At 41.0% G+C, this 27,354-nt stretch overlaps 3 protein-coding genes across 4 annotated transcripts; 1 reads left to right on the top strand and 2 right to left on the bottom strand.

Moving 5' to 3' along the window:
* The first annotated feature begins 6,725 nt into the window (after positions 1–6,725).
* LOC105022427 (polypeptide N-acetylgalactosaminyltransferase 5) lies at positions 6,726–17,774 on the top strand. Of its 2 annotated transcripts, none has more exons than XM_010890801.4 (11): positions 6,726–6,815; positions 7,066–8,380; positions 8,484–8,650; positions 9,011–9,130; positions 9,283–9,418; positions 9,582–9,701; positions 11,225–11,342; positions 13,657–13,986; positions 16,066–16,146; positions 16,368–16,520; positions 16,761–17,774. In XM_010890801.4, exons 2-11 carry the CDS (start codon positions 7,218–7,220, stop codon positions 16,899–16,901), a joined length of 2,529 nt encoding a protein of 842 aa, XP_010889103.2. In that variant the 5' UTR covers positions 6,726–6,815; positions 7,066–7,217; the 3' UTR covers positions 16,902–17,774. The 2 variants fall into 2 exon arrangements, with proteins under 2 accessions (XP_010889103.2, XP_010889102.2); XM_010890800.4 differs by lacking the exon at positions 6,726–6,815 and adding an exon at positions 6,822–6,985.
* Positions 17,775–17,785: 11 nt separating this feature from the next.
* Positions 17,786–20,233, bottom strand: LOC105022428. Its single transcript, XM_010890803.4, has 2 exons — positions 19,624–20,233; positions 17,786–18,882 (listed from the first exon to the last, which is right to left on the bottom strand). The coding sequence occupies exons 1-2, from the start codon at positions 20,105–20,107 to the stop codon at positions 18,545–18,547; spliced, it is 822 nt and encodes a 273-aa protein (XP_010889105.2). The 5' UTR covers positions 20,108–20,233; the 3' UTR covers positions 17,786–18,544.
* Positions 20,234–21,657: 1,424 nt separating this feature from the next.
* Positions 21,658–25,449, bottom strand: cytip (cytohesin 1 interacting protein). The gene is made up of 8 exons (XM_010890804.5): positions 25,043–25,449; positions 24,581–24,630; positions 24,407–24,461; positions 24,222–24,324; positions 23,839–23,932; positions 23,569–23,635; positions 23,185–23,251; positions 21,658–22,991 (listed from the first exon to the last, which is right to left on the bottom strand). Exons 1-8 carry the CDS (start codon positions 25,211–25,213, stop codon positions 22,543–22,545), a joined length of 1,056 nt encoding a protein of 351 aa, XP_010889106.1. The 5' UTR covers positions 25,214–25,449; the 3' UTR covers positions 21,658–22,542.
* Positions 25,450–27,354: the final 1,905 nt, after the last annotated feature.

The following is a 27,354-nucleotide window of genomic DNA, read 5'->3' as shown; positions in this document are numbered from 1 at the left end:
AGCAACCAATTCTCAAATATCAGCGGTGTCCAGCCCATCACAAGGGACTAGTAGGGGGAAAGCATGTCAATGGTGCAAACATTTGGTCCTGGCAGAGCTCTGTTGAGCTGTTCCAAGTGATCGCCAAGAGAAAAGTTTTTAGAAGAACGTGTCCACTGTGCATCCTTCACAGCCGTTTTCCAGATGGATTACATAGGTGGAACCAGACCATAGTAATGCCGAAGTGCACTCATTGAGGGACTAGCTCAACTGGTCGTGAATGGCACTTGCAATACCAGAAATGGCAGACAGATATATAGATACATAGATAGATATGTAGATAGATAGGACAGATAGGACAGACACAATTATCTATTAAGAACATCCAGAACTGGTAGTGTAGAATCGCTGTCACCAGCCTCGCACAGACCAGATGGAGAAGCATAAAGCTGTTCTGTAACTCCACTAAGACACCCCCCCCCGCCCCAGCCCCATACAACCATGGCTTCAAGCCCAGAAATGCATTCATTCCCCTATTCTAAACAAACAGAAGCCATTAAACCCAAATATCAGAAGTATCAAAGTCATTCATACAGTACTAGTAAAACTCAATGGTTTGGGAGAGGAATTTCATCCGGTGAAAATCATGATTCTGTTGACATTCTTGTGAAATTCAGTAAGGCTCTTCTTTGTGATTATGACCTCTTAAATGCCTGAATGAGCTCAAAGACAGAGATACTGTGGACTAACAGACACCATTTGGTTGATATGACCCCATAAAACAAGGTCTGTGTCTGTTGCCGGAGAAGAATGTGATCTAATTGTCCTAGTCCTATTGTCTTAGTTCAGAATGCTCTCAATTCTGATTGAAACCCCTTTATTATTATAAAAAAATGGCATCCTTTAACTTTCAATGTGTCATGTTAAGAAGCCTTCCCTGAACTCTACCTGAAACAGTTGTTTTGCATTTCCTCTGAATACCAGGAGAAGAGTGACAGGTTGTCCACAAACCAAAGGGAGACTTCTAGAAATGTCTTTCCGCCCCTCCACGGTGATAGACCAAGGCTGATAAGTCCTTTATTATGGAAAATTATTTTAAACAGCGTAAAATGTTGGAGGCTCAGTTTTGTCCATGTTTCTGCCACTATCACTCCAGCTATTGATAAGATGTCTAAATTTATTGCAGAATAATTCTGCAGGAAAAGAGATAAAAGGTTACTGAATAAAATATGAGGCAAAGGCTGTAAATTGTGGCAATGCATATCATTTCATTCAAATGTAGGACGCAATTACCATCTGCTACACTCATCAGTTCCTTCCTTTATGACTTAATTATATGTTTAATGCTATCAGATCAAGGAAAGGGCAAAACAGATGAATGAGCGAGAAAGAGAAAAGATTCCACAACAAGACAAAAGGCAGATGAAAAGTAACATAAAGGATGGAATTGATTTCCTTTACCAGGAAATAGAAAAAGTTAATTTAGATACAATGTTCCCTCATCTCCCATTGTGAGATAATAAAGAAGCGTGTTTGCCAATAGGTCTCATAGAAATGTAACTAAAGGAGTCAAGTTCCTCTAAACTACCTGTCTCCACTCCGCATTTATTACTAAGTATTGTGACAGTGAGAATATTTCAAAACATTGTGTGATCAGTCTGGTGCAAATCTCTTTGTGGCATCAGCGCATGATTTACGTGAAACTTATTAACAGTGTTAACTTCAACTCTCTCACGAATAGAAAGCCTAACGAACACAAACAAGTAGATTAGTAATAGTAACTGAAGATAAGTATCATATAGGTTCATTGATGATCCACTATCAATATATTTCCAGATCAGATATATCTTTCGGGTATTTTTTATTTTGTTTGACATTAAATTGTTTGTGTTGTTGTTCTATCAAGGATGTTTCTGCATACGCGTGTAAAAATGAAAACAGAACCTAACCAAACCAAACGCCAATCCTGACATCACAGTTTAAGTGGCTAAAAGTTTGCCTGGACCCATGTGCAGTCCAAATGGCCAGGGGGTATGTGGCAGTCTGACCACTGGGCTGCCCAGGTGCCAGCGGGCTCCATGTCCAAACTGTGTACCTTTGGCCAGAACTCATTACAGCGTGACATTTAGGACTTGCTGCCCATGCCAAGTCAGCCCACTGGATTGAGACAAATTATGTAGTTATTTTTTATGTCACACATTAACTCATGTCCAGAGAGAGCTATATTTGTATCACCTTCATATCACCTGGTTAAAGGATATGGATTTGACCGACATATTGAGCTCCTTTCCTCTTGGTTGCTTTTTTTTGTTTGGTTCACCTATGCTGAAAACCTACGCCCTTCCATAATCCTCATCATTTACATGTCGAAGGTCAATGTGGTGTTCAAAACATGTTAGAGAGTCAGGCAACTCAACCACTGAGGTGGCAGTTTCACAGACTCAGGCCAACAGGGAACCTTCATTGAAAATGCCTTCATTTAAGTCCAACATTAAAGAATATGTGTACAGGAATACTTATACTGTTAAATATGACTGACAAGTTCTTCAACTTTACCTGGATAAAATGGGATGGTGTTGATCTGTTCATCTCTAAAAATAAAAGCATGGATGAAAAAGCCAACAATAATGCATTTCACTCTTTCTCCTGAGTATGCATATGTGAGTTGTATCTTCAACCACATTCTATTCATAATAATGATAATGTCTATCTTTAAACATTTACAAAGTTGAAACTAATCAAATTAGCCGATCAAGAAAGAATACTGGGTGAGAGAATAAGACAGATTTTTTTTTAAAGTAGAAAATACTTCCATTCCTCATTGTCTACTGTAGAAGTGCTCAAAAGTTGAGAAAGTAATGGTTCATTAAAAAATATACTTCAGTTTCCTTGGCATTTTCCCCCAATGTGGATATTCTAGCATTTGTAGCATCAATCCCAACCATTTTGATACCACGACATTCCACAAGTGCCTAAAATGAATGGCAACAATGTTGTAATTTTCGTGTTTCAAAGAATCTATAAATTCCTTTGTGGAGCTTCAAAATTTATTTTGTATACTTTCAGATGATTTGAACATGATGAACAAATATTTTAATATCAGTAATAGAAATTCAAAGGAATCTAGTCCACACATTTTTGCATTTGGAAACAGTGGTTAGTAAAAGTATGGATTACTGTTCAATTTCACAGGGCTTTTTGGGTGAACTATCCCTTTAAATGTCAATTAAAGCACTAAAGTCAGACTTGGACTGGCGGACATTTGTAAGTAATAATTAGAAGTTCAAATGTAAATTTTATATTAATTAAAATTGTGTACAAGATAAATTGCAGTGATCTGAAGGGATGCCCATTCTAATTAGATTTCTATAATTGAAATTACACCCACCCAGTATTCAAAAACATGTTGCATCTAAACCAATGGCAGGCCAAACAGAAACCTCTCTATTATAGGGCCTGCACTACATCATGTTGTATATGGGGAATAAAACACAATGTACACATTTGCTAATCAATGTCAATGTTAAAACCAAAAATGATAATGCCCATTTTTTATTAAATTACAAAATACTTTGAATGATCAAACTCAACTATTTAGATTGTTTGTTTATGCTTCACATTTTTCTGTCCAAATGACATTTTGCATGAATGGTAGGGATTCGATTTTGGGCCGCTAGACCAAAAGAAAGAACCAGAAAAGAACAAAAGCTCCATCTTGTGGTGTAAAATGAGAACATAACACAAGGCAGTCCCAGATTTCTCTTTCGCACTTTGTGAGCAACTGGAAACAATACTGGACTATCCTAATCTATACTATGCTAATCCAGCACACTGGGGTATGGCCTAAATACAGGAGCGAAGCTCTATTTTTATGTACAATCCAATGTGTTGGGGATAAAGCCATTAGCTGTAATAAACTGACAATATACCAAAAAGCCCACAGGTGCCAGATTCCAATTACAATGCAAAAAGTTAACAGTAAAGATACTTTTAGTCATACCTGTAATATACTGTACAGTCTCACAAATCATGGTTTGAATCATCTGGTTAATAATACACAATGCTATAATTAGCCTCTGATCAAAGAACCATGAGCATTCAACAAGGTAACACACAACGTCCTGCTAATGTCAATACCTTAAAAGGATACAATTGGGGGACCTGAATCCCTTAAAACCATTAATAATGATTTGGGGAAAACAAATAGAATAAAGCTGAATAGTAAATTAAAGTGGCAAATTAACTCCCTCGGGGAGCAAACAGAGCACCCATGTGACTGGTGAATAATTTGACTGACAATATTTTACCTGGTCGAAGGCACAGCATCATCATAATGAAGGCCTACAAGGTACCTTTTGGGATTGAGAAGGTCACAGTTTCTGGGGTCGACAAAACAGGCTTGAGACACAGGGATTCTTCACAACATTACAGACCATGGGATGCTCCATGACATTGGTGTTGCAATACTATATTGCGGTATTATGCTAAATTGCTGATTAATGCCAGACAACCACTGCATGTGTGGAGACAGGGAGACAATCGCCAGAGTCAGTGAGTGAGCCTTCTCAGTGCATAGTAAAGAGATAGGCTGTAAACCTAAACTGAGTCCACTTCATCTATCTGCCGTGTACATCATTAGGGGAATAGTAGATAATAGACCATAAATAATGCTGGAGTAAAAACCCAGTTGGTGCATGTGCCATGGATATTTTTCACCAAAACTGAAAAGATGTTACAAAGAGGAAAAAGGGAAAGTAATTGATTTCAAATTAATTGTGCAAAGGTCTCCCTGATGGGCACCATCTGTCAAAACAAACTGTACATTCAGTAAATCTAATCATAATTAATTAAACGGCTAACAAATTACATATATCATAGTTAACACAGAGAGAAACTATTTCAGAAACTGTTATGAAACAAATTAGCTTTAACAATGAAAGAAAATTACATCACATAACTAAATATTACACTCATTTCCGCAAGCCATATTTCTTAATGAATTCTCTAATTAATTTAATTCACACATTGTGCATAATTTGGAGCTGAAAATGTCAGTGGGTCAGACTTAACCATCTCTTTGCTGGCCTGTCTGTTTAAACGAGACACATAGCCTATTAGCAAAACATGACCTCTATGTAAATTACAGAGACCAACTGTTGTCATTTTAATTTCAAGGTCTGATTAGCATGTTCTAAAGACATACTACAACTATTTTGTCAATTTTACACATGCAAGTGTCAAATTAAGAGCTTCAATTGTCAGTAATGTTTTCTGTAATTTCCAATGCAAATGGCTTCCAGTAAAAATGCCTAGTGTATAGTCAGAATGTAGGTACTATTCCTGTAAAACATTTACTTTAAACTTGTGACTAAATTTATTCACCAAATAATCAGTGCCAAAATAGATAAATGATAATGAATAGATGAAATGAATAGGACATATAAACTGGCACATGCACTGCAAGGCTTCAGGGCTTTCCTGGGGCCAATCAGTTAGTCAAGCCACTAATGAACGCCTATGTGTTGTGGCTGAGAGCATCCACCCAACACTCAACAAACACTACCACACCCACCCCACCTGCACCCCATCGCGCTCTCTCACTTTCCCCTTTCGGTGTGGATCTCAGCCTCTACCCTCTCTATCGTTCTGTCTCTTCTCAATCCCCCTAACCTCTCTCCCTCCAAGTGTTGGTTGGTGTCTAAATGGTCTGGACTAAGCAAACAGAGCTCCCAAGAGATGTCTGCTGATGAACTGAAAACCTGTAGTTATCTCTCTTAATCACGGCTTAATGGCTATTATAATACAGCTTTTATGGTACTGTGTCTTTGTGTGTGTCTGTGTGTGTGTGTGTTTGTGGGCATTTGTGTACAGGATTTTCATTTAGGGAAAATCCCCACAAGGATAGTGAAAAGTAAAATGTATGTTTGTAATACAGGTCTATATTTGTGTATGTGTGCAGACCAGGAGTTAGGATTAGGATTTGCTATCCTTCTGACAAGGATATAAAAGCAAATGTTTGTTTATGACAGAGTTAGTAAGTGATACAGTAAAATGTTCTGCTTGGGTCATGAAAACATCCACTACGCCCTGCAGACGCAAGAGCAACAAACTCGCGTTACTGGTTACACCAGTTATGCTTAATTACTGCCACATCATACACCATGGGCGATTCCACAGTCAGCGACTCTGACGTTTTACTATGCATTGGCCTGCAGCTATATTTACATGGTATACATCTAACAATTTACAGATTTTGTCTCATCAGAAACACATTTAGCCTGCTTGAAGAAGAAGCAACATTTTCAAAGGTTTGTTGTGATGTTTCCTACCTCCTGTTAGCAAACTTTTGATATTTTTACATAAACTAAATGTGCATTTGTCAAATATCCAGTGAACAATGTGCATACAGTTGTAGTTGGGCATACAGTTTGATGCTCTGTTTAACTTTGCGATCATTCGTTGGTTTTTACATTATAAAGTAAAACATCTCAGTCTCGATGGTACACAATGAATCTCAGTGGTACGCTATCAGAACTTACCATCTAACATTAAAAGGTGGAGTTGAAAATCAACGGCTGTGCAAAGATCAATGAGAGACCAAAGCCTGTGTCAATAAATTAATCAGAATGGTGCGTTTAAAATCGGTATAAGGTGCCATGCATTCATTTGTTGACATTGCAACAGGCCACTCCCTCTTCCACGCCACCTTTACTGTGCGCTAAAACGTTTGGAATAAATTAAGTTATAACCAATCACTGTATGCACTCAAAGGGCAAAGTTGAACAACGTCGCAAATGGAGCTCCTTCCACCACGGAGCGGATACAAGTTTGTGAAAGTGAGTCGATGATTGATGGCTGTGGGTTTCGCTTCTCATTGATTTAGTTGAGGGCAAGTGACAAAATGCAAAAATGTATTTTTAGAATAGTGGACAGCGTTATGATGATTCTTGTAATAGGCTACATTGTGAGACTCAGGCAAGTAAATGGACAATGTGGAATTTTACAAGTGAGTTTTTAGTGCATGGTTATTTTGTCTTACACGTTTTTGGCTGCAAAATGGACACTAATTCGACGATTTTTTTACAGAACTTTCCGACTGTAATTTGACCAAGGTAATATCAGGAATGCCACGCAGGCAATAGGCTACTGCTACAACTGCCCAAGAAGTTGAACGGGGGACGACAAGTATAACTCGCACATTTTATAAAGATGTTGTGACAGTATCGATACTGGCTATAATGAAGGTGATGAAGATAAGGAAATACTTCAGGGGTAGTGGGAGGGTACTGGCATTTGTTTTCATTGCGTCTGTAATTTGGCTGCTGTTCGATATGGCAGCACTTCGTCTTTCAATAAATGACGTTAACAGCCAACTTTTAAAAGAAAGCGTAGTGAAGGAAATAAAGGCTGCGAGACAGCAGGCCACGAAACTTACAAAGTTTAAGCATAGGGGATTTAAAAATCCCATACAGAGAGTAGACTTAGACCTGGACGAGGTAGGTAATAAAGGTCCAATCCACAATGAAAAGAGCGTCCTTGAAGTGTACAGAAAACGAGGACCCGCCGTCAAAAAGGAACCGCCGTTTAAAGAAGCAAACTCACATGAGAAAAAGGGGGATCGCCAAACTAAGTTAGAACATGGAAAGCCTGTCAGCATAACGAATAACCAAATGGTTGCTGTGAATCATGTCACAAGACCGTTGAGTGTGCCTTTGCCTACGCTTGTGAAAGACGTGTCAAAAAAAGTAGTGGATCTGTTGGTGGATGATAAGAAAGTCGGACCTAAGGAAAATGATAATAAGAAAATGGCATTGCCTACAGCAGTGATCTCAAAGTTCACTAAAGTGCCATCTGGCGTTCAGCAAGAAAAACATGTTGAAACACCTACCTCAAAAAAGACACTAGAGAAAGCAATTGGCAATATAGGCCTAGTGCAAAAAGACAATAAACTGATGCACGACACTAAGGAGAAATTCCAACAGCCGGGCAAACAAGAACGATTTATTAAAGACAGTGTTTTCAGGGACCCCACAGTCAAAATGGATGTACTAAATGGAAAAGAGAGAGTTGTCCCTATTAAGGACAAACCACTCAATGTGCTTGATGAAGGTAACCCTGATGCCATAAAGAAAATCTTCCGACCTACAGAAAACCCCAAATTCCAGTCAGCTCCCGCAGACTCCACAGTTGTTCGGAATACAGGTATCCACAAAGTGCTGGCCTTAGATTTGACCCGGGACCCCAGAGATATCAATGCAGTTGGGCAGTTTGGGCAAGCAGCCGTTGTGCCCAGTGACAAGGAGCAGGAGGTGAGGAACCGGTGGAATGAAGGCCATTTCAATGTGTACCTGAGTGACCAGATCCCTGTGGACAGAGCCATCCCTGACACTAGGCCACAGACGTGAGTCAGTCTTCGGCTTGGACCACCTACTCCCACGCTCGTTATTCAGACAGGGTACAATGGGGATGCTGAGGTAACACCTCTTATGCTGTTTCTTTCCCAGGTGTTCTGAGAGCATGGTTCACGACAGCTTGCCCACCACCAGTGTCATCTTCTGCTTTGTGGATGAGGTTTGGTCCACTTTGCTTCGGTCTGTCCACAGTGTCCTCAACCGCTCTCCTCCACACCTCCTCAAAGAGATCATTCTGGTAGATGATTTCAGTACCAAAGGTAGGAAATTAGAAGATATTTCTTAACAGTAGCTGCTATTGGGTTTAGAGGTCTTTCTGACCCTGAGTGTGACCAGGAAACACTCTGGGCTCAACTGATGAAATCTTTTCACCTTTTTTTCGCTTTTAATTTTTTTACTTAATCTCCCCTTAATCCAATAACATTTCATGACTGCAGGATCCAGGAAATCTGTTATTTACAACAATTTGGAATTTAATGTAACATACACATCAGATTTTCTTTATTAAATAGTTTTCCTCAAACCGGAACAACAGCTTATGGATAGGACCTGGAGTTTTTCCTGATGTCATCTCATAGTCTGAATTAATTATAGGCCCTAAATCCTCTCTACTTTCTCAGAATATCTAAAGGACAACCTGGATGTGTATATGTCTCAGCTTCCTAAAGTCCGGATTGTGCGTCTGAAGGAAAGGCAGGGCCTGATTCGTGCTAGACTGGCAGGAGCCGCCATTGCCAAAGGTACCACACCCGGATAAATCCCATCACCCCTCTCACTTGTATGCTTTGTAAACACAGAATCCTGTTCAAACAATCTCCATTCTGTACACGTGGCAATCAAGTGGCCCTTTTGCTGGTGTCGGTCTTCAGTGGGCTGTTTACATTGTACTCAGGTGACGTTCTGACCTTTCTTGACTCTCACATCGAATGCAATGTGGGCTGGCTGGAACCCCTGCTGGAGAGAGTTTACATGGACAGGAGGAAGGTGGCTTGTCCAGTCATTGAAGTCATCAGTGATAAGGATATGAGGTAATGCATCCTTACCGTTACACTGTATGGGATTCCGCTGATATGAAAATTGTGAATATCTTAGCCATTTATTCCCGTCTTGCAGTAGTACCTTACCGTTTTAAGGTATTAGCGATACTCTGTCGATTGCATTATTACAACTAATGAATAGAAATGTTTACAGCTATGTGTTAGTTGACAACTACCAAAGAGGAATCTTCAAATGGCCTTTGGTGTTTGGATGGAGCACGCTTTCGGAAGACTTCATCAAGAAGAATCACATGAAGGACTCTGATCCAATCAGGTAGTTCTGTATTTCAGCCCTCTTCTTGTTACTGTGCTTGTATACATTCACATACAGACCGGTGACAAATGAAAGGGAAAAAGGCATCTCGCTAAAGTGTTGGGCCACCACACACCGCCAGTATAGCTTCAGTGCACCTTGGCATGGATTCTATGAGTCTCTGGAACTCTGCTGGAGGGATGGAATAATATTCTTCCAAAAGATATTCCCTCATCTGGTGTTTTGATGGTGATGGAGAGTCAGGGGTGCATTTGTTCATTTTTGTTAAGCTCAATTTAGGGGCCTCATAACTCTAGCATAACCATTTTAGCATTACCACATACCAGTATCTGCCAAAGTCCTGTTATTATAAGAAAGGGATACAGTATTGTCAGTTTGCTTGAACTGAGGTGTGTTACAATAGGAAAGTAAAGGACACTTTATTTTTTTTGGGCCCCCTTTTGATCAGCTGACATTTGTCATGGTCTGTTTGCTTGTCTGGCCAAAGTGCTGGGCCGTCTGAGATATTGACAGTTTCCCTCACCGTCAGTTCATCCATACATTGTTGATGGAATGTTTCAGGCAAGACGTCTTCAGCTTCTGAGCTAGCCGCTGTAACATTTGCCCATATTTCTGTGCTAACAGCAATGATGCAACAAGCTGAGGAGGTTTACACTTTCATCATCAGAATTCTTTGTACTGTTACTCGTAAAGAAACTGGTGAGCTTCTGCAAAATTCCCTGTTATTTTTTTTAATCTTCTTTGATTTTAGAGCTCCACCAGGATACAAGTGCTTCATTTTGCTAGTTTTCACTGACTGAAGTTTGCTTAGCTATGTAGTTTGCTATGGTTGCTCAAATATGTCCATGAGGCACTTTGAATATATATTTTTTAAATAGATGTGCAGACAGGGTGTGGTGCATTCAATCTATGTAATCATGTGTGAAACCATGTGTCCAATAACGTGTATATTATTTATTAGTTGGAACAAAAATTTTATTTAGTGTCGACTTCTGCTTGTAATGTTTGCTCCTAGGCAGCAAGTGGACCTATCATGCAGTACACCTATATGGGAGCATCTGCATTTATGTTCCTCCACTCATTGATCCAGGGTTTCCCTTGAGTTTGTCACCAGTCTGTACAATAGTGCTGATTAATTCAGAAACTCATATCCTGTTTCCTCAGTGACCGTTGATAAGACCATTTAGGAATGTTGTCAGTGATAAGGGTTTCAATGCAATCTCCAAGGACGCAATAACAACGTATGCCGATTCTGAGATGGGCAGTATCCTTATCACAACAGGATGCAGCAGATTTCACCCAACAATTTGAAATTGCTCATTCTGAAGGGGCAATGAGGCATGTTCTGATGGAAAGCGTCCATGTTTGTTGGTTGTTATAATGAACAAGGCTATATTCCGCTGTGCCTTCCAAAAGTGTTTTCTTGTATTTGGTTATGTTGCTATCACAGTATTCTGTAAAATATTTAATATGTTGCCTATGCCATGCGTCCAAAGGTGCTAACTTAGCTGTTTGCTGTACAGATGTCCTGTCATGGCAGGAGGCCTTTTCTCCATCGATAGGAAGTACTTCTACGAACTGGGCTCTTATGATCCTGGCCTGGATGTGTGGGGAGGAGAGAACATGGAAATCTCTTTTAAGGTAAATTGGATTCACTGTAATAGATTTGTCTGCCATCAGATCAACCTTGATCCAGAGTTTGTTGTTTTTCTTACCTGTTCCTAGATCACACTTAAACTGTCTCGAAGTCAAGAAAGCGTCTCTAAGTGTCACATCGTAACAGCACTTATTGTAAAGACTGATTATGGGAAAGTTCCTTGATTGTTACATGTGGCCTGATTTTCACTCTTCCGTGATTAGCCCAGATATTCTATAGTATTTGAAGTTCACTGAGTAATCACTTGCGATTGAAACAATGCAATGTATTAAGAAACATTCTAGGCATTACCAATGAGATTTAGGGTTAGATTTAAGGGCAACACTAAGTTAATGGCTGAAAGTTAGGATGTTAAGGTTAGTATTGGATTTAGGGCTAAGGACAGGCAACATGGATTCCTGGTTCAGGCTTAGGTCTCAGGTCCCCCAAGTAGAAAACCTAATGTGTGTACAGCGCTGGAAAATATTAAGAGACCACTGCACCTTTTTCTTTCCTTTGCATAACAGTCGAAAAGGAAGGTTTTGAGTGAGGAACAGAAGGGTTAAAACTAAGAGACCACTGCAAATTGAACGTTTCTGTTCCTCACTCAAAACCTTCCTTTTAAACTTTTTTGGAAAGGAACGGAAAACGTGCAGTGGTCTCTTAAATTTGTCCGGAGCTGTGTGTGCTTGGAATACCATATTGTATTGGTTCTATTATAGCGCTGTGCTTCTCCTGGCTTTTTTTCTTGGCTTGGGGACTGTGAAGAGATCTTTGTAGCGTGTGTTGAATACGTTGTGTCTGATCTTTATATGCATGCAGACAATTTGGACATTGAGTCACAGTAATATTTGTCAAGAAATGATGAGCCCTGTCTACTATACTTTACCAAGAGAGGCTGACACGCCTACTATTAATATTGGCCCGCCTAAAGTCAATGTTAGTTCTGGAAGTATTGTGTGTATTGAAGGTGCGCTTCTCTTTTGTGCCAGCTGCTGTCTTGCTAGGTCTTTCTTTGCTGAGCATGCCTACACAATAACCAAGAGGTGGCAAGACCAGAGGGACTAGTAAAGTTTTTACATTTGTTTCAAATGCTCAATTTCTTAACTGACACATACCTCTCCCAGTCTTCACCACTGCTTTGTTAATGACGTGACTATCTAATGTCAGTCCTAGGTGTTTGGCTTGCTCAACCGGCTGGATCGTATTGGTCCTGGGTGACTTGTTAAGGAGGGGCACCTTTAACTCCTCACTTCCTCCAAAAACCTGGTTGCCTCTGCTGTAATAGTGACCCGCCAGTGGATAAGCATCTAAAATGAATGGTTATTTGACCATTAAATCAACATTTTGCAGTGGTCATCTGAGTTTTGGGCCTGAATTGGAGGGCAGTCATCTAGTGCAAATTGGATCACACATTCTTTATTCTCACCAAATACCTTAGGAAAAACAGGGATGACAGAATGAGTACTGTAAGTATACAGTATGTTAATTACTAAACAAGTTTTAGCATTGAAATGTGTGCTTTTGCATTTCAAGGCATATTGATTCAGTTGTTGTATAGATAGGGGGAGGTCTGTCTGGAAAAAGGTCAGCGTCACACTAAACCAAACAAGTTCTAGTTTAATCATATCTTGGCTACTGGACTGTAGTATGGTCTGGCGTTGCAAAGAAAGACCTTGGTAACAGAGCGTCTTGCCCTTCACTATAATCAGAGGGCTCATGTCAACAATATGCATGCCAGTCTCTCTATGCTATAAGTACAGAGCATAACTCGTGTTGGCTCAATAAACTTTTGCTTAAATCACAATTTACAAACAACCCACAGCTAGCTTTTGGTTTTAAAGTAGGACATCTGAGAAGCATTTATTATTTCAACATCATGCCATGCGCTAAATCTAAAACATGATGAAGGAAACGCATAATACTGGGCAGAGTGTGCCCACAGCTAATGGCTAAGCCAAACCAGAGCGCTAATGGAGAGGACCAATAGCTACCATCCCAATATTCTTTTAAGCCTCTCCGTACACTAGCCAAATTGCCCATGCACTGTTCTTGGCTCTATTTCTGCTCCACTCAGCCCACATTCTCCGGAAAGAACAGACCTACAGTTACAACATACGGAAACAATGACACATCCAAAAATGGGAGCTTTAAAACCATTACTGCAAGAGCCACTATATTTAGCAACGTGATACCTTATCCTGTGTCCCACATTCTCATGCAGGAGAGAGGTCGTTTTTCTGATCCGAGCTGGCTGCCCCCTGGACCTCCGGCCAAAATGTTCTGACCTCACTCTGCCCTGTGCTGTTGACGCTGCAGATATGGATGTGTGGAGGGGAGATCGAGATCATCCCGTGTTCCAGGGTGGGCCACATTTTCCGAGGCGAGAACCCGTACAAGTTCCCGAAGGACCGCCAGAAAACGGTGGAGCGTAACCTGGCCAGGGTGGCCGAGGTGTGGCTGGACGAGTACAAGGACCTGTTTTATGGCCACGGGTACCATCATCTGCTGGACAGGACCGCCACCGACATCGGCAACCTCACTGACCAGATTGAGCTCAGGAAAAGGCTCAAGTGCAAAAGCTTCAAATGGTACCTGGATAATGTGTACCCAGAAATGGTTGCTCCGTTGACTAAAGCTGAGGGCCTGGTAAGTATGTTTTATAGTACAAACCCGGTTCCATAAAAAAAGTTGGGACACAAAAACAGAATGCAATGATGTGGAAGTTTTATTCAGAATACAACATGGATGACATATCAAATGTTTAAACTGAGAAAATGTATCACTTTAAAGGAAAAATAAGTTGATTTTTAAATTTCATGGCATCAACACATCTCAAAGAAGTTGGGACAAGGCCATGTTTACCACTGTGTGGCATCCCCTCTTTTTATAACAGACTGCAAACGTCTGGGGACTGAGGAGACAAGTTGCTCAAGTTTATGAATAGGAATGTTGTCCCATTCTTGTCTATTACAGGCTTCTAGTTGCTCAACTGTCTAAGGTCTTCTTTGTCGCACCTTCCTCTTTATGATGCGCCAAATGTTTTCTATGGGTGAAAGATCTGGACTGCAGGCTGGCAATTTCAGTACCCGGATTCTTCTATGCAGCCATGACATTGTAATTGATGCAGTATGTGGTCTGTCATGGTCATTTTGAAAAATGCAAGGTCTTCCCTGAAAGGGACGACGTCTGGATGGGAGCATATGTTGTTCTAGAACTTGGATATAACTGTCTGCATTGATGGTGCCTTTGCAGATGTGTAGGCTGCCCATGCCACATGCACTCATGCAACCCCATACCATCAGAGATGCAGGCTTCTGAACTGAGCGCTGATAACAACTTGGGTTGTCCTTGTCCTCTTTAGTCCAGATGACATGGTGTCCCAGTTTTCCAAAATGTACTTCAAATTTTGATTCGTCTGACCACAGAACACTTTTCCACTTTGCCACAGTCCATTTTAAATTATCCTTGGCCCAGAGAAAACGCCTGCGCTTCTGGATCCTGTTTAGATACGGCTTCTTTTTTGACCTATACAGTTTTAGCCGGCAACGGCGAATGGCACAGTGGATTGTGTTCACCGACAATGTTTTCTGGAAGTATTCCTGAGCCCATGTTATTTCCATCACAGTATCATTCCTGTATGTGATGCAGTGCCGTCTGAGGGCCCAACGATCACGGGCATCCAGTATGGTTTTCCGGCCTTGACCCTTACGCAGAGATTGTTCCAGATTCTCTGAATCTTTGGATGATATTATGCACTGTAGATGATGATGATGATGATGACTTCAAACTCTTTGCTATTTTTCTCAGAGAAATTCCTTTCTGATATTGCTCCACTATTTTTGACGCAGCATTGGGGAAATTGGTGATCCTCTGCCCATCTTGACTACTGAGAGACACTGCCACTCTGAGAGGCTCTTTTTATACCCCATCATGTTGCCAATTGACATAAGTTGCAAATTGGTCCTCCAGCTGTTCCTTATCTGTACATTTTACTTTTCCGGCCTCTTATTGCTACCTGTCCCAACTTTTTTGGAATGTGTAGCTCTCATGAAATCCAAAATGAGCCAATATTTGGCATGACATTACAAAATGTCTCACTTTCAACATTCGATATGTTATCTATATTATATTGTGAATTAAATATAAGTTTGAGATTTGTAAATTATTCCATTACTTTTTTACTCACAATTTGTACAGTGTCCCAACTTCTTTGGAATCGGGTTTGTAATAAGTATTCAATGGGTTTCTATGGCCATTTTTCAGATGCTCAAAGCACTTATGTAGTATACACCTTGGAGTTTATTGCTGCAGTTTCTAACTAGATTTGTCTTCATTGAATCAGTAGGAATACATTAATGCTTTTTCCTATTTAGATTGCTTACCTTTAGAGTGCGTTGCCCTGATGGTCTTTTTCTGGCAAACAACTGTTGGTTTATTTTTCCATGAAATAATCCATTCCCATCTGAAAGCTGACAGACAATTGTAGTTTTACAGTGAGGTGGATGTTTTCTGTCTCCTTTCTGTGTCTTGGCAACAGAGACAAGTCAATTCTTATCTGAACAAAGACTGACTGTCTCTTCAGGCTTGTGACAGTTCTGTCAGGATTTGTTGAAGGCGCAGAATGAAACCAACAGTGGAATCGTTTTCCACTGTCAAAATAAACACACTATGTGACAGCCCTGTGCATTCTGCTGTATTGTCATTCCTGTGATCTTGCTTTGGTAGGTTTTCAACCGCGGAGTAAGAAAATGCCTCGTTCTGCAGAATACCTTCCTGTACTTTGAGAGCTGTGATCTCAGCCAAGAGGTAAAACCTCTCCACCTTCATATTGAATATGAAATGTACAACACATTACATAGCTTCAGATGGAATTACAACACACAACCAGACTTTGAAAATTGGTTGAAATGTGTCCCAAATGGATCCATTCCCTACATAGTGTACTACTTTGAAAGCCATGCACTTGCAAGGGAGTGCAGTAGCATTTTGGATGCAGCCTAACTCTTCCCTGTGTCCTGAAACCTCAGAGTCAGCACTTCAATTATACCTGGCTGAAGCACGTTCGCCAGAAGGATGTCTGTGTGGCTGTTCAGGGCAAGGGCCCCCATCTGGTTCTGGAGCCGTGTGACCGCAGCAAGCCACAGCTACGCTGGCTCCACAAGGCCTCCAACTCCGCTCTGGTACGTTCATTTTAGAAGAAGCCTTTAACCCTGCAAGCGCCGTCAGTGTTTTTAAAAAATATTCCAATCACACCCACGGTCTCCAAACACAAGTGACACTGGTGCAAGTTATACATGAAACCAGGGAATGTTCACCTTAGTTTGCACCTTGGTTGTGGAGTGAGGAGGCAATAGTGTTAACTGCATCCACACTTTAATGGTGACCGTGCTGTCCCCACCTGCGCTGTCGTCCTTTCCCAGGTGGAACACCTGATAGTGGAGCAGGCTCCACGCCGCCAGTGTCTGGAGGCCGGGGCTCTGGGGGACAGCATACAGCTGAAGGACTGTGATCCTACCAGCGCCTACCAGAAGTGGCAGTTCACCCACTACCACGCTGAGTGACGGACACATCGCTCTGCTCCGTCTGTTTGGGTGGGGTCGGCGTATGCCGCGGTGGACATGTGCGTGGTTGGTGTTGGGATGTGCAATGTATTTTCTGTTGTTTTTTTTTTATCAGGCCAAATGTACATTTCTGTTGGTGTAAATGACTGGTGTTACACTTTTATGTCAGCCTTTGATTTTACAAGCTTTGCCAAAGAAATTGTATTTTAAAGGCCTTGGAAATCAACCACCTCTGTGCCTTGACTGTTTACATGCGGATTTGTACCAAACACATTTTTCAATAGATATACTCATTGATTGATCAGCTAGCCATGTTTCTTACTGTTTCAGTGCCATTAGGCTCGATCTACTATGCCACTTTCCCAAGCTCGCTACAAATGTTAATTCCTGTCAGAATGCCGATGTCACAGTTCAACATAATACAATGTACATAATGAAATGCATGCTGTGTGCATGAGCCTGTGTTGGCATGAGCTTTTTTGTATTTAAACAAAATAGAAATGCCTTACGTGTCAGCTCCATGTCGCAGTTTCTCATAGGTGCAGATCTAGGACCTGCTTCCCTTCCTTAACCATTGGGTGGGAGAATGCAAAAGTCTCATAACATCAAACTCTATGGCCTTCATCCTCCACCTCCAGGCTCTACTGGGATAATAAGGCAGATCAGTTTGGTCAAAAGACCAAAGTAAAAAAGCCTTTTAGACTGGTTTGTTTTTTACTATTCCATTTTTATTCTGTGGTTTTAGTTTTATTACATGATGTATGTACATTTCTCCAACACTAGAGGGGGCTGTTGTTTTCAAAGATGAATCCATTTCAAATCCTTTACAATTATTTGCTTTTCTGTGTAGCTATTAAAGATTATTGTTTTGGATTTCCTTTTTCCACTTTAGTGAGTTTATCATGCAACAATAGTTTCTTTAGAACATGTACTCTTTCTTTCTATTCTTAGGCACATATCATGGTATAGAATGGTTGGGTTGTTAAAGAGGACAAGTCTTTGCAGGCAAACACTTTTTTTCCTGACTCAAAATTGAGATACCAGGAGTGTGTAATTAACTAGCAGATAAAGCCAAACATTTTGGCCCTAGAGGACCGAAGTTGAAGAGTCATACTTAAAGGGCTGACTATTTTAGTTGATTTAGTTCTTAAAACCTTACCCGATTCTTTTAATATATATTTTAAAAGGTGTACATTTCTGTTTGACCTGTGTAATGAAGTGTACTGAAAAACATCTAGGAATTGTTTGGAAGATGACTAACTTCGCTCGTCTTAATCTTCATATTACTAGATTCTCAATGATTTTAATCTAATGAGATACCACCTTCAGTAATCAAAAGTAAAAAAAAACGGAGGATTATTTTTTATTTATAGCTATATGTCAATCCATTGTAACATAACTGCTATGCCTAATGAGCCCATTTCAGTGGTAAGTTCTAGTCTCGTAGAGTTCAGATGTCTGTTTTGGCTTCAATCGGGAATACAATGCACCCTGTTAAGCAATTGTATTTAACAAAGATATACAACCGATGTAGCCAATTGATCAGTATGCCAGTTTCCACAGCAGCTGGTTTAGCATGCCATGTCCAACTCATTGTTGGAGTATAGCTGCAGTATCTTCCAAAAAGGAACTTAAAAGTATTGTTACATATTCATCATCATGGACTCAAACTCATCAATCTTCTGCCGAGTGTTGCCTCTGCGTATCTTCCTATAGGACACAGTGTTGTATTTGGAGCTGGTGTTGTGGTTGGAGGGCTCCTTACAACAGGTAAGGCTGGACTTCTGATCTCCCAACAGGGAATCTTGGGAACCATTGTTGGTGTTTTTCTCCGCCTCATCCGGGCCCTCACCGCTGAGTTCATCCCCAGAGGAAGATGGCGTCTCAGGCATGCCTCTCTGCTGGGCCGTCCCCTCCAGTACAGGCAGGGCTGTTGACTCGGGTGCATGTTTTACCACCATCTCCTGACCCACTGATGAAACTTCAATGTGAAAGTAAAAAGGTTATGCCCTTGTTCATATTCAAAGGTTTTATTATGGTACATTAAATGTTTTGTTCATAAAAAAATGTATTGCCTGGGTGCCATGAATGAGACATCTGGTTGTATTATTAGTCTGGTTTTATTATGATTAGCCTAAAATATTCATTGTGTATTTAATGTGCTAGATCAGTGTTTCGCAATCCTGGTCACTCGGGATCCAAAGAAGTGCATGTTTTTGTTTTTGGCCAAGCACTCACACACCTGATTAAAATGTTACTCTACCACTCACACACCTGATCCAAATGAAATGCTTGATGATTGGTTGATCATGTCAATCAAGTGTGTGAGTGGTAGGGTAATGTTTGAATCAGGTGTGTGAGTGGTAGGGTAATGTTTGAATCAGGTGTGTGAGTGGTAGGGTAACGTTTGAATCAGGTGTGTGAGTGGTAGGGTAACGTTTGAATCAGGTGTGTGAGTGGTAGGGTAACGTTTGAATCAGGTGTGTGAGTGGTAGGGTAACGTTTGAATCAGGTGTGTGAGTGGTAGGGTAACGTTTGAATCAGGTGTGTGAGTGGTAGGGTAACATTTGAAACAGGTGTGTGAGTGGTAGGGTAACATTTGAAACAGGTGTGTGAGTGGTGTGGCAAAAACAAAAACATGCACCCCATTGGGTTCCGAGGACAAGGATCAGGAAACACTGAGCTAGATTATTCAATCAGAGTGTATTGCTTGTTTCCTTACCAGTGTCTGTCCATGTGTCCTTCCCTGGCTGGGCTCGGGCCAGTTCATGTTTTTGAGTTGTGTCTCGTGGCAAAGTTTCTTTCTGGGGCTGAGTTTGGGCAATTTGGGTATCTTGAAGTAACCCAGTATCACCTTTATTCAAAAGGCCAGTGCTTCCTGTGTCTCCTCCGTCTGTCTCAGCCTTGAGCTGGTCTAACTCCCCCCTCTGTGGTCCAGCGGACCTCTCCGTGGATCTAACAAATGAGGGAAGAGACCTTCCTTCTGCATGTACAGGTGCTTCACCGTCCTCGAAGAACACTGCGTCCTCTCCCTCCTCGTCCATAGCGGCTGTGGCTCTGCCCTCAGCCTGCTCCAGAGACCGGACGGCCCCCAGACTCATCCCGCTGAGAATCTCCACCACCTGGGACACCATCACATCCCCACGTCCACCTGAACCGTCCCCTTCTGGCTGATTCAGAGGAGAGTGGCTCTCTTCCACGTCCATTGTGGGTTATGTTTTATTTCTTTTTTGACTCCAACCCCCGTTGGCAGTTTTGATCAGGCTTCTCTGATGTTGTCAATTGTGCACCTCTTGTTTTCCTGAGCTTTTGTTTAATCGGTCCACAGACGTTTCTGCAGCTGGCCATTAGAGTTGTACGTCCCAGTCATCCAATGCAAGTGCTCGTTGTTGATCACAGTAATCCCATTGGATTGTGAGAGAGGGTACCCTTCTGCATTTTAATCATTGATTTGAGGCTTAGCTGTCTTTCTGTGCTAGTAAGCGATGTCATTCCCTTAGCACGTTTGAGCCAATGAAGAACAGTGTTTTTGTTTTGTACTAATAAATGGCTCATTGTTTTTGTGGAATAGACAAGTGAACTGATTGTGCTGATTCTTTAGTTTAATCCAACCTGTGGCCCTCACTGGTGACATTGCACATGTGGAGTATGTTCAAGTTTCCTTAATGGATGCCAATGAGAATACCTACTGTTGCTGATTAAGTTGAATCTAATCATACATAGCTCCAACTAAAAAGAGTTTGCTTGCATTCTGTGTGTTGTTCTCTCTCACCCGATCTTGCAAGCTGTCTCAGACAAGTCTCTATCCTATAGAATGGTGTTTTTTATAAGGTTCTCCACTCTTGGTCTGGAAGAATAAAAAGCATGAAGTCCTCGGTGCTGGCAGGTTCCCGAGATTCTAATCTGCTGATTTAGGTCCTGAGTACTGAGTCGTTTTTGAATCAGGCACAATTTAAAAAGGCAGTGCATGTATAGAGCAAACCTTATGTATTTGGACAACATGTTAAGTTTTATGGCTCCGTACTCAAGCAAATAAGAAGTTAGTGCCTACCGTCAGGTTGAATTTGAATTACAGACCTTTTAATACATAGACACCCAGAGGACCAAAAGTAACTGGACAAATTAACAATCGAAATAAAACTTTTAGTACACGGTTGCAACTGCTTTGCATTTCTTTGATTCTTGAACTCATTCCAACTGGGACTACAAAGCCTAGAATCAAGAGTAGACATTCATAGCTCTCTTGTGCAGGCAGTAACGATGAAAACACATACACCTTCCTATCAAGAGAGTTGTGAAGCCAATTGTCCAAATATGCTTGGTACCCTAAAATGGGAGGACTATTTACTTTCCGATAGGGTTTAAAATTAAAGTTGACCATCTGTACTTCAGCCCTGTCATTTTTGTGTCATTTAAAGTGCCTGAGTACAAACACAAAACAATAAAACTTCATTCACGTCATTGTTGTAGTTTCTGATACAATTCTAAATCTTATAGTCTTTTAAAAAGACTGCAACTCCATCTAGTGGACATTGACCATGGTGAGAATATAATACACATGCTGTGTATTTCTATACATTGATTTTCAGGTAATTTCTATCTTTATTAGATATACAGTGGGGATTGTTTTTGCTGGATTTGACCCCATGCTGCAGGAGTAAATGTTCAGAAGTACCACAGATTCTTCCACTCATACATGCACCTATGTAAGACATACTTTACAACATGAAAAACTATTGGAGGCAATACAGGAGTGCAAGAGGGCCATTTAGAGTCAACCTTTTATTAGTATAACATTTTACAGTCACTTGTCTTTAAGGATTTTCAAACAGATGCGCCTTGGTTCAAATATAAGCGGCAAATAAAGACATTAAGCATTCGTAAAGAAAAAAACATTGCAATGACACTCAACGAACGTCTTTAAAAACTGTCATCTATTGGAGGGAACAGAATTGTTATGTGTAGTATAATAATCAAGACTGAAAGTCAGTTGTGGATAACCTGAAAGAGGCGATGGGAGCAAAAATAGTGAAGGATGTAGCACCTCTGCCCACATCCTGTTTTGAACTGTGCAGCTAAGTAAGTGGTTATGAACTCACCTTTCATGTGAAAAAGACTGTTAGACTGTTGCTGTCCAATATGTCATTGTGTCACGTATAAAATACACAAGGCATACATGTCTCAAGTTATATACAAAGAAACTGGTTAACTGAGGAAGATTATGCTTATTCTTTCCCCATTTCTCCTGTCATTATTACTACTTTAAAATGTACTTTGAAGCAATGTCAAGCACAGTTTTTGCGGCACACATGAACTCAGTTCCTGCATCTTTTCATACAAACAACTGTTATGGTTAGAATTAATGCTCTCTTTACATTACAGTTAAATAAAGTCCTCCGAAAATGGCAGCTGTCCATTGTGTGTACAGTATCTGATGATAATTTATCAAAGCCAGAACACCCGCTTCCTCCTAATGCTTCTCCTACTGATAATGCTCATGCATACATTACTGTATGTGGCTACATCTGAGCCCACGGGGTGTGGTGGCCATATTAGGACATCCTCAGTCTTAGCAGGATGTGTTTGTACTGAACGTCACCTTCCGTCCCAGACGTACTCTAGTGTTCGTTCGCAGCACGTGTCAGGTGTCTTCTTCCTCCACCGATTGGTTGAATCCGGGGATGAATTTCAATAAGTTTTTTCTCGCGTTGCCTCTCCTGGTCTTCCTGGGCAGGGTCCCAAACAGGGATGAGGCTCTGGAGGGGTCCCAGGAAGGGGAGGAGGGGGAGTCGTTGCTGGAGGCCAGGCTGCTGCTGCGCATACGGCCGTGGCTGGCCTGATGCCCCACGGGCCCCTCCGGGGGAAAGTCTCTTGAGAAGAAGCAGTTGTCGTCCGTGCTGGCTGCGCTAAAAGGGCTGGGAGAGCTCATGTCTCCAAACACACTGGCCAGGTCGCTGTCCTCCGTCATCCCACTGCGGCAGCTGCTGTCACTGGAGAAGCGGCGGTTGCGGAGCCCACCGTGTCCCGACGACAATAGTGGAGACATCAGGGAATCCATAGAGGGATGCTGGGAACTGTCATTCAGGTTACCTGGAGAGAAACGTTCCAGTGGTTAATTGGCACTAGTCGACACCACACCGGATGAGGCTTATTGACAGGATGTTGTTCTGTCAGTTAATTCATGACAGCTGACAGCTCATTAATGCTCCTCAGAAGCAACGCGTCATTTTGTCAGATAATGACAACAGAAACCACTGTATCACAACTGGGCAAAAACCCTCACCTCGAGTCAGGCTTTTTTCCTGTAATGTGAGTGTCTGCAACTCCACCCATTTCTCTCTCAGGGTTTTCTGTGGCAACAAAAACAAATGAGACAATTAGACCCGTTTGACTCCAAGGTCAATGAGACAGTGAGACAGTAAACTGAGACCTTTAGAAAGTTTCCCTGTGACCTAGTTCATCCACAATAGGGTTAGAGTAGGGTTTGTAATGGCATGTCATTTAACCACTCTGAATCTTTCTTGATCCGGCCCTGCTGTGTTTTCTATCATGCCTTTGTCTGGGTGGGGTTATGTGGTAAAGCTCACCACATATACTTTCCTCTGCGAGGTCTATTTAATATGGTGCATTGCTGAAGCTGAAAATGCACCCTGTAAGGGAGACACACCTTGAGCAAGTTCATCTTCTTTTCCAGTTCGATCCTCTTGACCACCGTCCCACACACCGTCTCCAAGCTGAGATCAGAGACAACATGAGCACGAGCTACCAGAGTTCCCTACACACTGCATTATTTAAGAACCAGGACACACTGGCTCTTTATAGTGTACTCCAATAGGAAATAGAATGCCAATAACAACATTTCGGGAAACACAACATGTTTGTCTGGTTAGTCAGATTTAAAGTAATTTTTTGGTTTAACGATTCCTGCGGATCTTACTGTAAAAGGTTTGTGGATTCTCGAATTAGGTTGACGACCTGATGATGGTCAGATCCTTCAATGCTGACCCCATTGATGGCAATGATTACATCACCTGTAGTCATCATGAGAACGAGAAAAGAAAGTGAGAAAGAGGGAGATGTTATCGGATTTTAGTTTGAACAGAATCTTCAAAAAGGTACTGTAGGTTGACCACAATAAATGAGCCAAGGCTGAACACCATGCGGAAGAGATGGAGGTACTCGACATTAAGCTTTGCTTGGTTGCAAAATACTTGACGTTTGCCTGTTGAAGTGTTTGACGATGGGTGTAACTGTGATATCTCTGAGAGCATGGTTGCCGTGTGGGCTACAGCAGAGGGAAGTGAGACGGAGGCGTCTTACCAGTGGTCAGGCCCGCGGTCTCAGCTGAGCTGTCCTCCTGCACCTTGCACACAAACGTGCACATCTCCAATGACGTGCTGTTCTTTGGCTGCATACCATAGGTCTAAAACGGGAGCAATGGTCACCGGGCAAGAATGTTTCAGATATACATATATTGTTATTTGTTACGTAAATAAATGTCTTACCTGGATTTCGAATCCAAACGTCTCATTGTCTTGCTTTTTCAGCATAACAGTAGTCCTGCAAAGATTGTGCAAGAGATGTGGTTATAGGCTTGTGACTTTGGTCATTAATTAGAATTATGGATCATAGCATTAACAATCCACATGTTATATAAAATGACCGAGTCTTGTATTTACCTATGAGGATCAGTGTAATCCACTAAGGAGTTGGAGGAAGTTCTGTTAGACTGGAAATAAACATATTTTACTATACAACAATGAAAATGGCTATTCTTGAGATTTTAACCTGGACGAGTTCAGAAAATGTCTATATAATTTAAGAGAAAAACTGGTCTCTTGATATTGATAAAGGAAGTGACATAATTTATCTTTAAAATACATTAATCAACACATTGTACATTGCCAGAAGTGACAATAGTCAAGGTTTTTTGTCTTTGCAAGTTCTGTTTTGTTTAGGTGCCGCGCACATGCAAATGTATATATCTGATCCCACCATGGAGATAGTGTAAGTTCTTTAAACTAATATCAATGAGATACCAGTGAAACTGCCATCAATACTAACATCTGTAAGACTGCATTTCTGCTACATGACAACAATGAAAACACTGTCAAATGGTTACATCTTGTTTGCTCCCTCACCTGTTTCCAGCCTCTTGGCAGGGTTGTGATTGTAGTATCTCCATTCTGACTGGGTTTGTCAAGTTTTCCCTTCATTGAGTGTCTACTCCACAGCCGCCCCTTCTTCCTGATAGAGCCCTCCGTTATGTAACTGTCCATGCTGCCCTGTCGCAGAAGCCCACTGAAGTTCATGGTGGATCACTTTGGTGGTGGAATGGAGCACTCGGTGCTCACAGCAATGTTGGGTAGCCCTCCCGCAGCAGCTTCAGTACAGTGACTCTACATGTGTTGAATGTGGTGTGACCCAGTCCCCGCGGTGCAGCTGAAAGCAAATGTGTCAAAGCGGAAATCTACACCATGTGATTATTGGGAACCTGTTTTAGCAGATCACAACCCTGCTGACTTCTTTGCTTCACCCCTTTTAGATTTTTTTCTGTTGTTTGCTCTGCTGCGGCCGGGAAAAGGAATGTGCTTAAAGGGCCAATCTGGAGTTGTTCCATATATTTTTTTACATACTAAATTATACAAATGTATTAACTGTTGAAGAATACATTTCTAAAAAGCATCATGAGCTTAGTTTTGCTGTTTTTGAGGTCAAAACCCAACATGCCAGCTTTTAGAACACCATTTGTAACAAACTATAAATGAACACTGCATCCTCAAAACATAGTTTAAAGTATAATTAATAATATATGGTCAGCATTTACATCTATAACTCTGTCTGCGAATGTCAGAGTGGTTCCATTGTCCCAACCACATCCCTTAGCCTTTTACAGAAACAGGAGCGGGGAGTTTGCTCTTTTGTTTCAACTGCAGATTACCGCTTTTCTTTTTTCTTTTTTCTTCTCAAACAGTCCTATTTTCTTTCTGCAGTGTGCGTGATTCGATTTATGGTCTGTCAGAAATCAGCAATGCATGAAAAACCGCCATCTCTCTGGTCTAGGCTCACATCTGCACCTGCCTCAGCTCACTCGGGTTTCTGTGTTCTGAATGGGCTGTAGTCAACCTGAGTCTCTCTGGTTCGCCAAGCAAAGAGACTTGTCTTGTGAGGACAGACAAAGCAGGCATTCGCTCGAGGCAGGAGACTTGCTTTACAAACACAAACCATAGGTCAATGCCTAGAAGGCATCAGACAGGGTTTGATCCAAGAGGAAATCACACAGGCCAATAGACAAGAAGAAAAACTGTTGTCCGTTGTGTGATATGCTTAAGAAGACAGGACATAAAGAGTGTTTTTTTTTGCAAGATAAATAACAATACATACTATATGATCTATTTCTATTCAAGTATCCCAACACTGTGATGTGCTTGAGCTACAAAACATATGAATAATCAAATAGTAACATCCCTTTATATGTCTCCATTACATCTTATTGTCAAATGACCTCCTTCAGGAGATTGTATTTACTTCTAAGAATAATAAAAGTTAAATACATTCTCTATAGTTTAGTGTTTCATAGTTATATTTAAGCAAACAAAAAAATCATTATTTGGTTTATTTTCAAAAATTAACACCAGGATTTAGTGTCTGGGACCATAATTTTTCAGTACACAAACATATATATACAGAGTATTTTATTAATTGAACTAAATGCTTGTTAATGACTGAACTTGAACACGTGCAATTTAATGTTTGTAAAGTATTTAGAAGTACAACCCTGTATCCTACAGAGATCTGACGCTGTGTAAAATTTAAGGAAAAACACAATGCAATGATGTGCAAATCATTTACACCCTATATTCAATAGAAAACAGTACAAAGACAAGTGAGTATATCTTGAAAAATGCCCACTTTGAATTTGATGCAAGCAACACATCTCCAAAATCACCATTCTGGCAAATAGTGCAACAATTTTAGAATCTCATCATCTACGGTATATAATATCATTATATTATCTGGAGAAATCTCTGTACACAAGGGACAAGGTTTATAACCATCTGTTCTGTTGTCTGACAAATCAAAATGCGAAATATTTTTTGGGAATCATGTATGATGCGTCCTCTGGACTTAAGAGTGGAGGGACCATCTGGCTTCTTGCCAGCACACATTTAAAATGTTAGCACCCGTGGTGGTATGAGGGTGCATTAGTGCACATAACATACAGTGGATATAAAAAGTCTACACACCCCTGTTAAAATAAAAACCTTAAAATAACCTGGTTGCATAAGTGTGCCCTCTTATAACTGGGGATGTGGCTGTGTTAACAAATCACATTCATACTCATGTTAAATAGAAGTCATTACACACTTGCCATCATTGTCATCAAGTGACTCTGATTAATCACAAATAAAATTCAGCTGTTCTAGTAGGATTTTGCTGACATTTTCTTAGT

The sequence above is a fragment of the Esox lucius genome, chromosome 16 (genome assembly GCF_011004845.1).
Source record: "Esox lucius isolate fEsoLuc1 chromosome 16, fEsoLuc1.pri, whole genome shotgun sequence".
NCBI classification, from domain to species: domain Eukaryota; kingdom Metazoa; phylum Chordata; class Actinopteri; order Esociformes; family Esocidae; genus Esox; species Esox lucius.
Note: the sequence above shows the minus strand (reverse complement) of the source record. Positions and strands in the feature narration are given on the sequence as shown.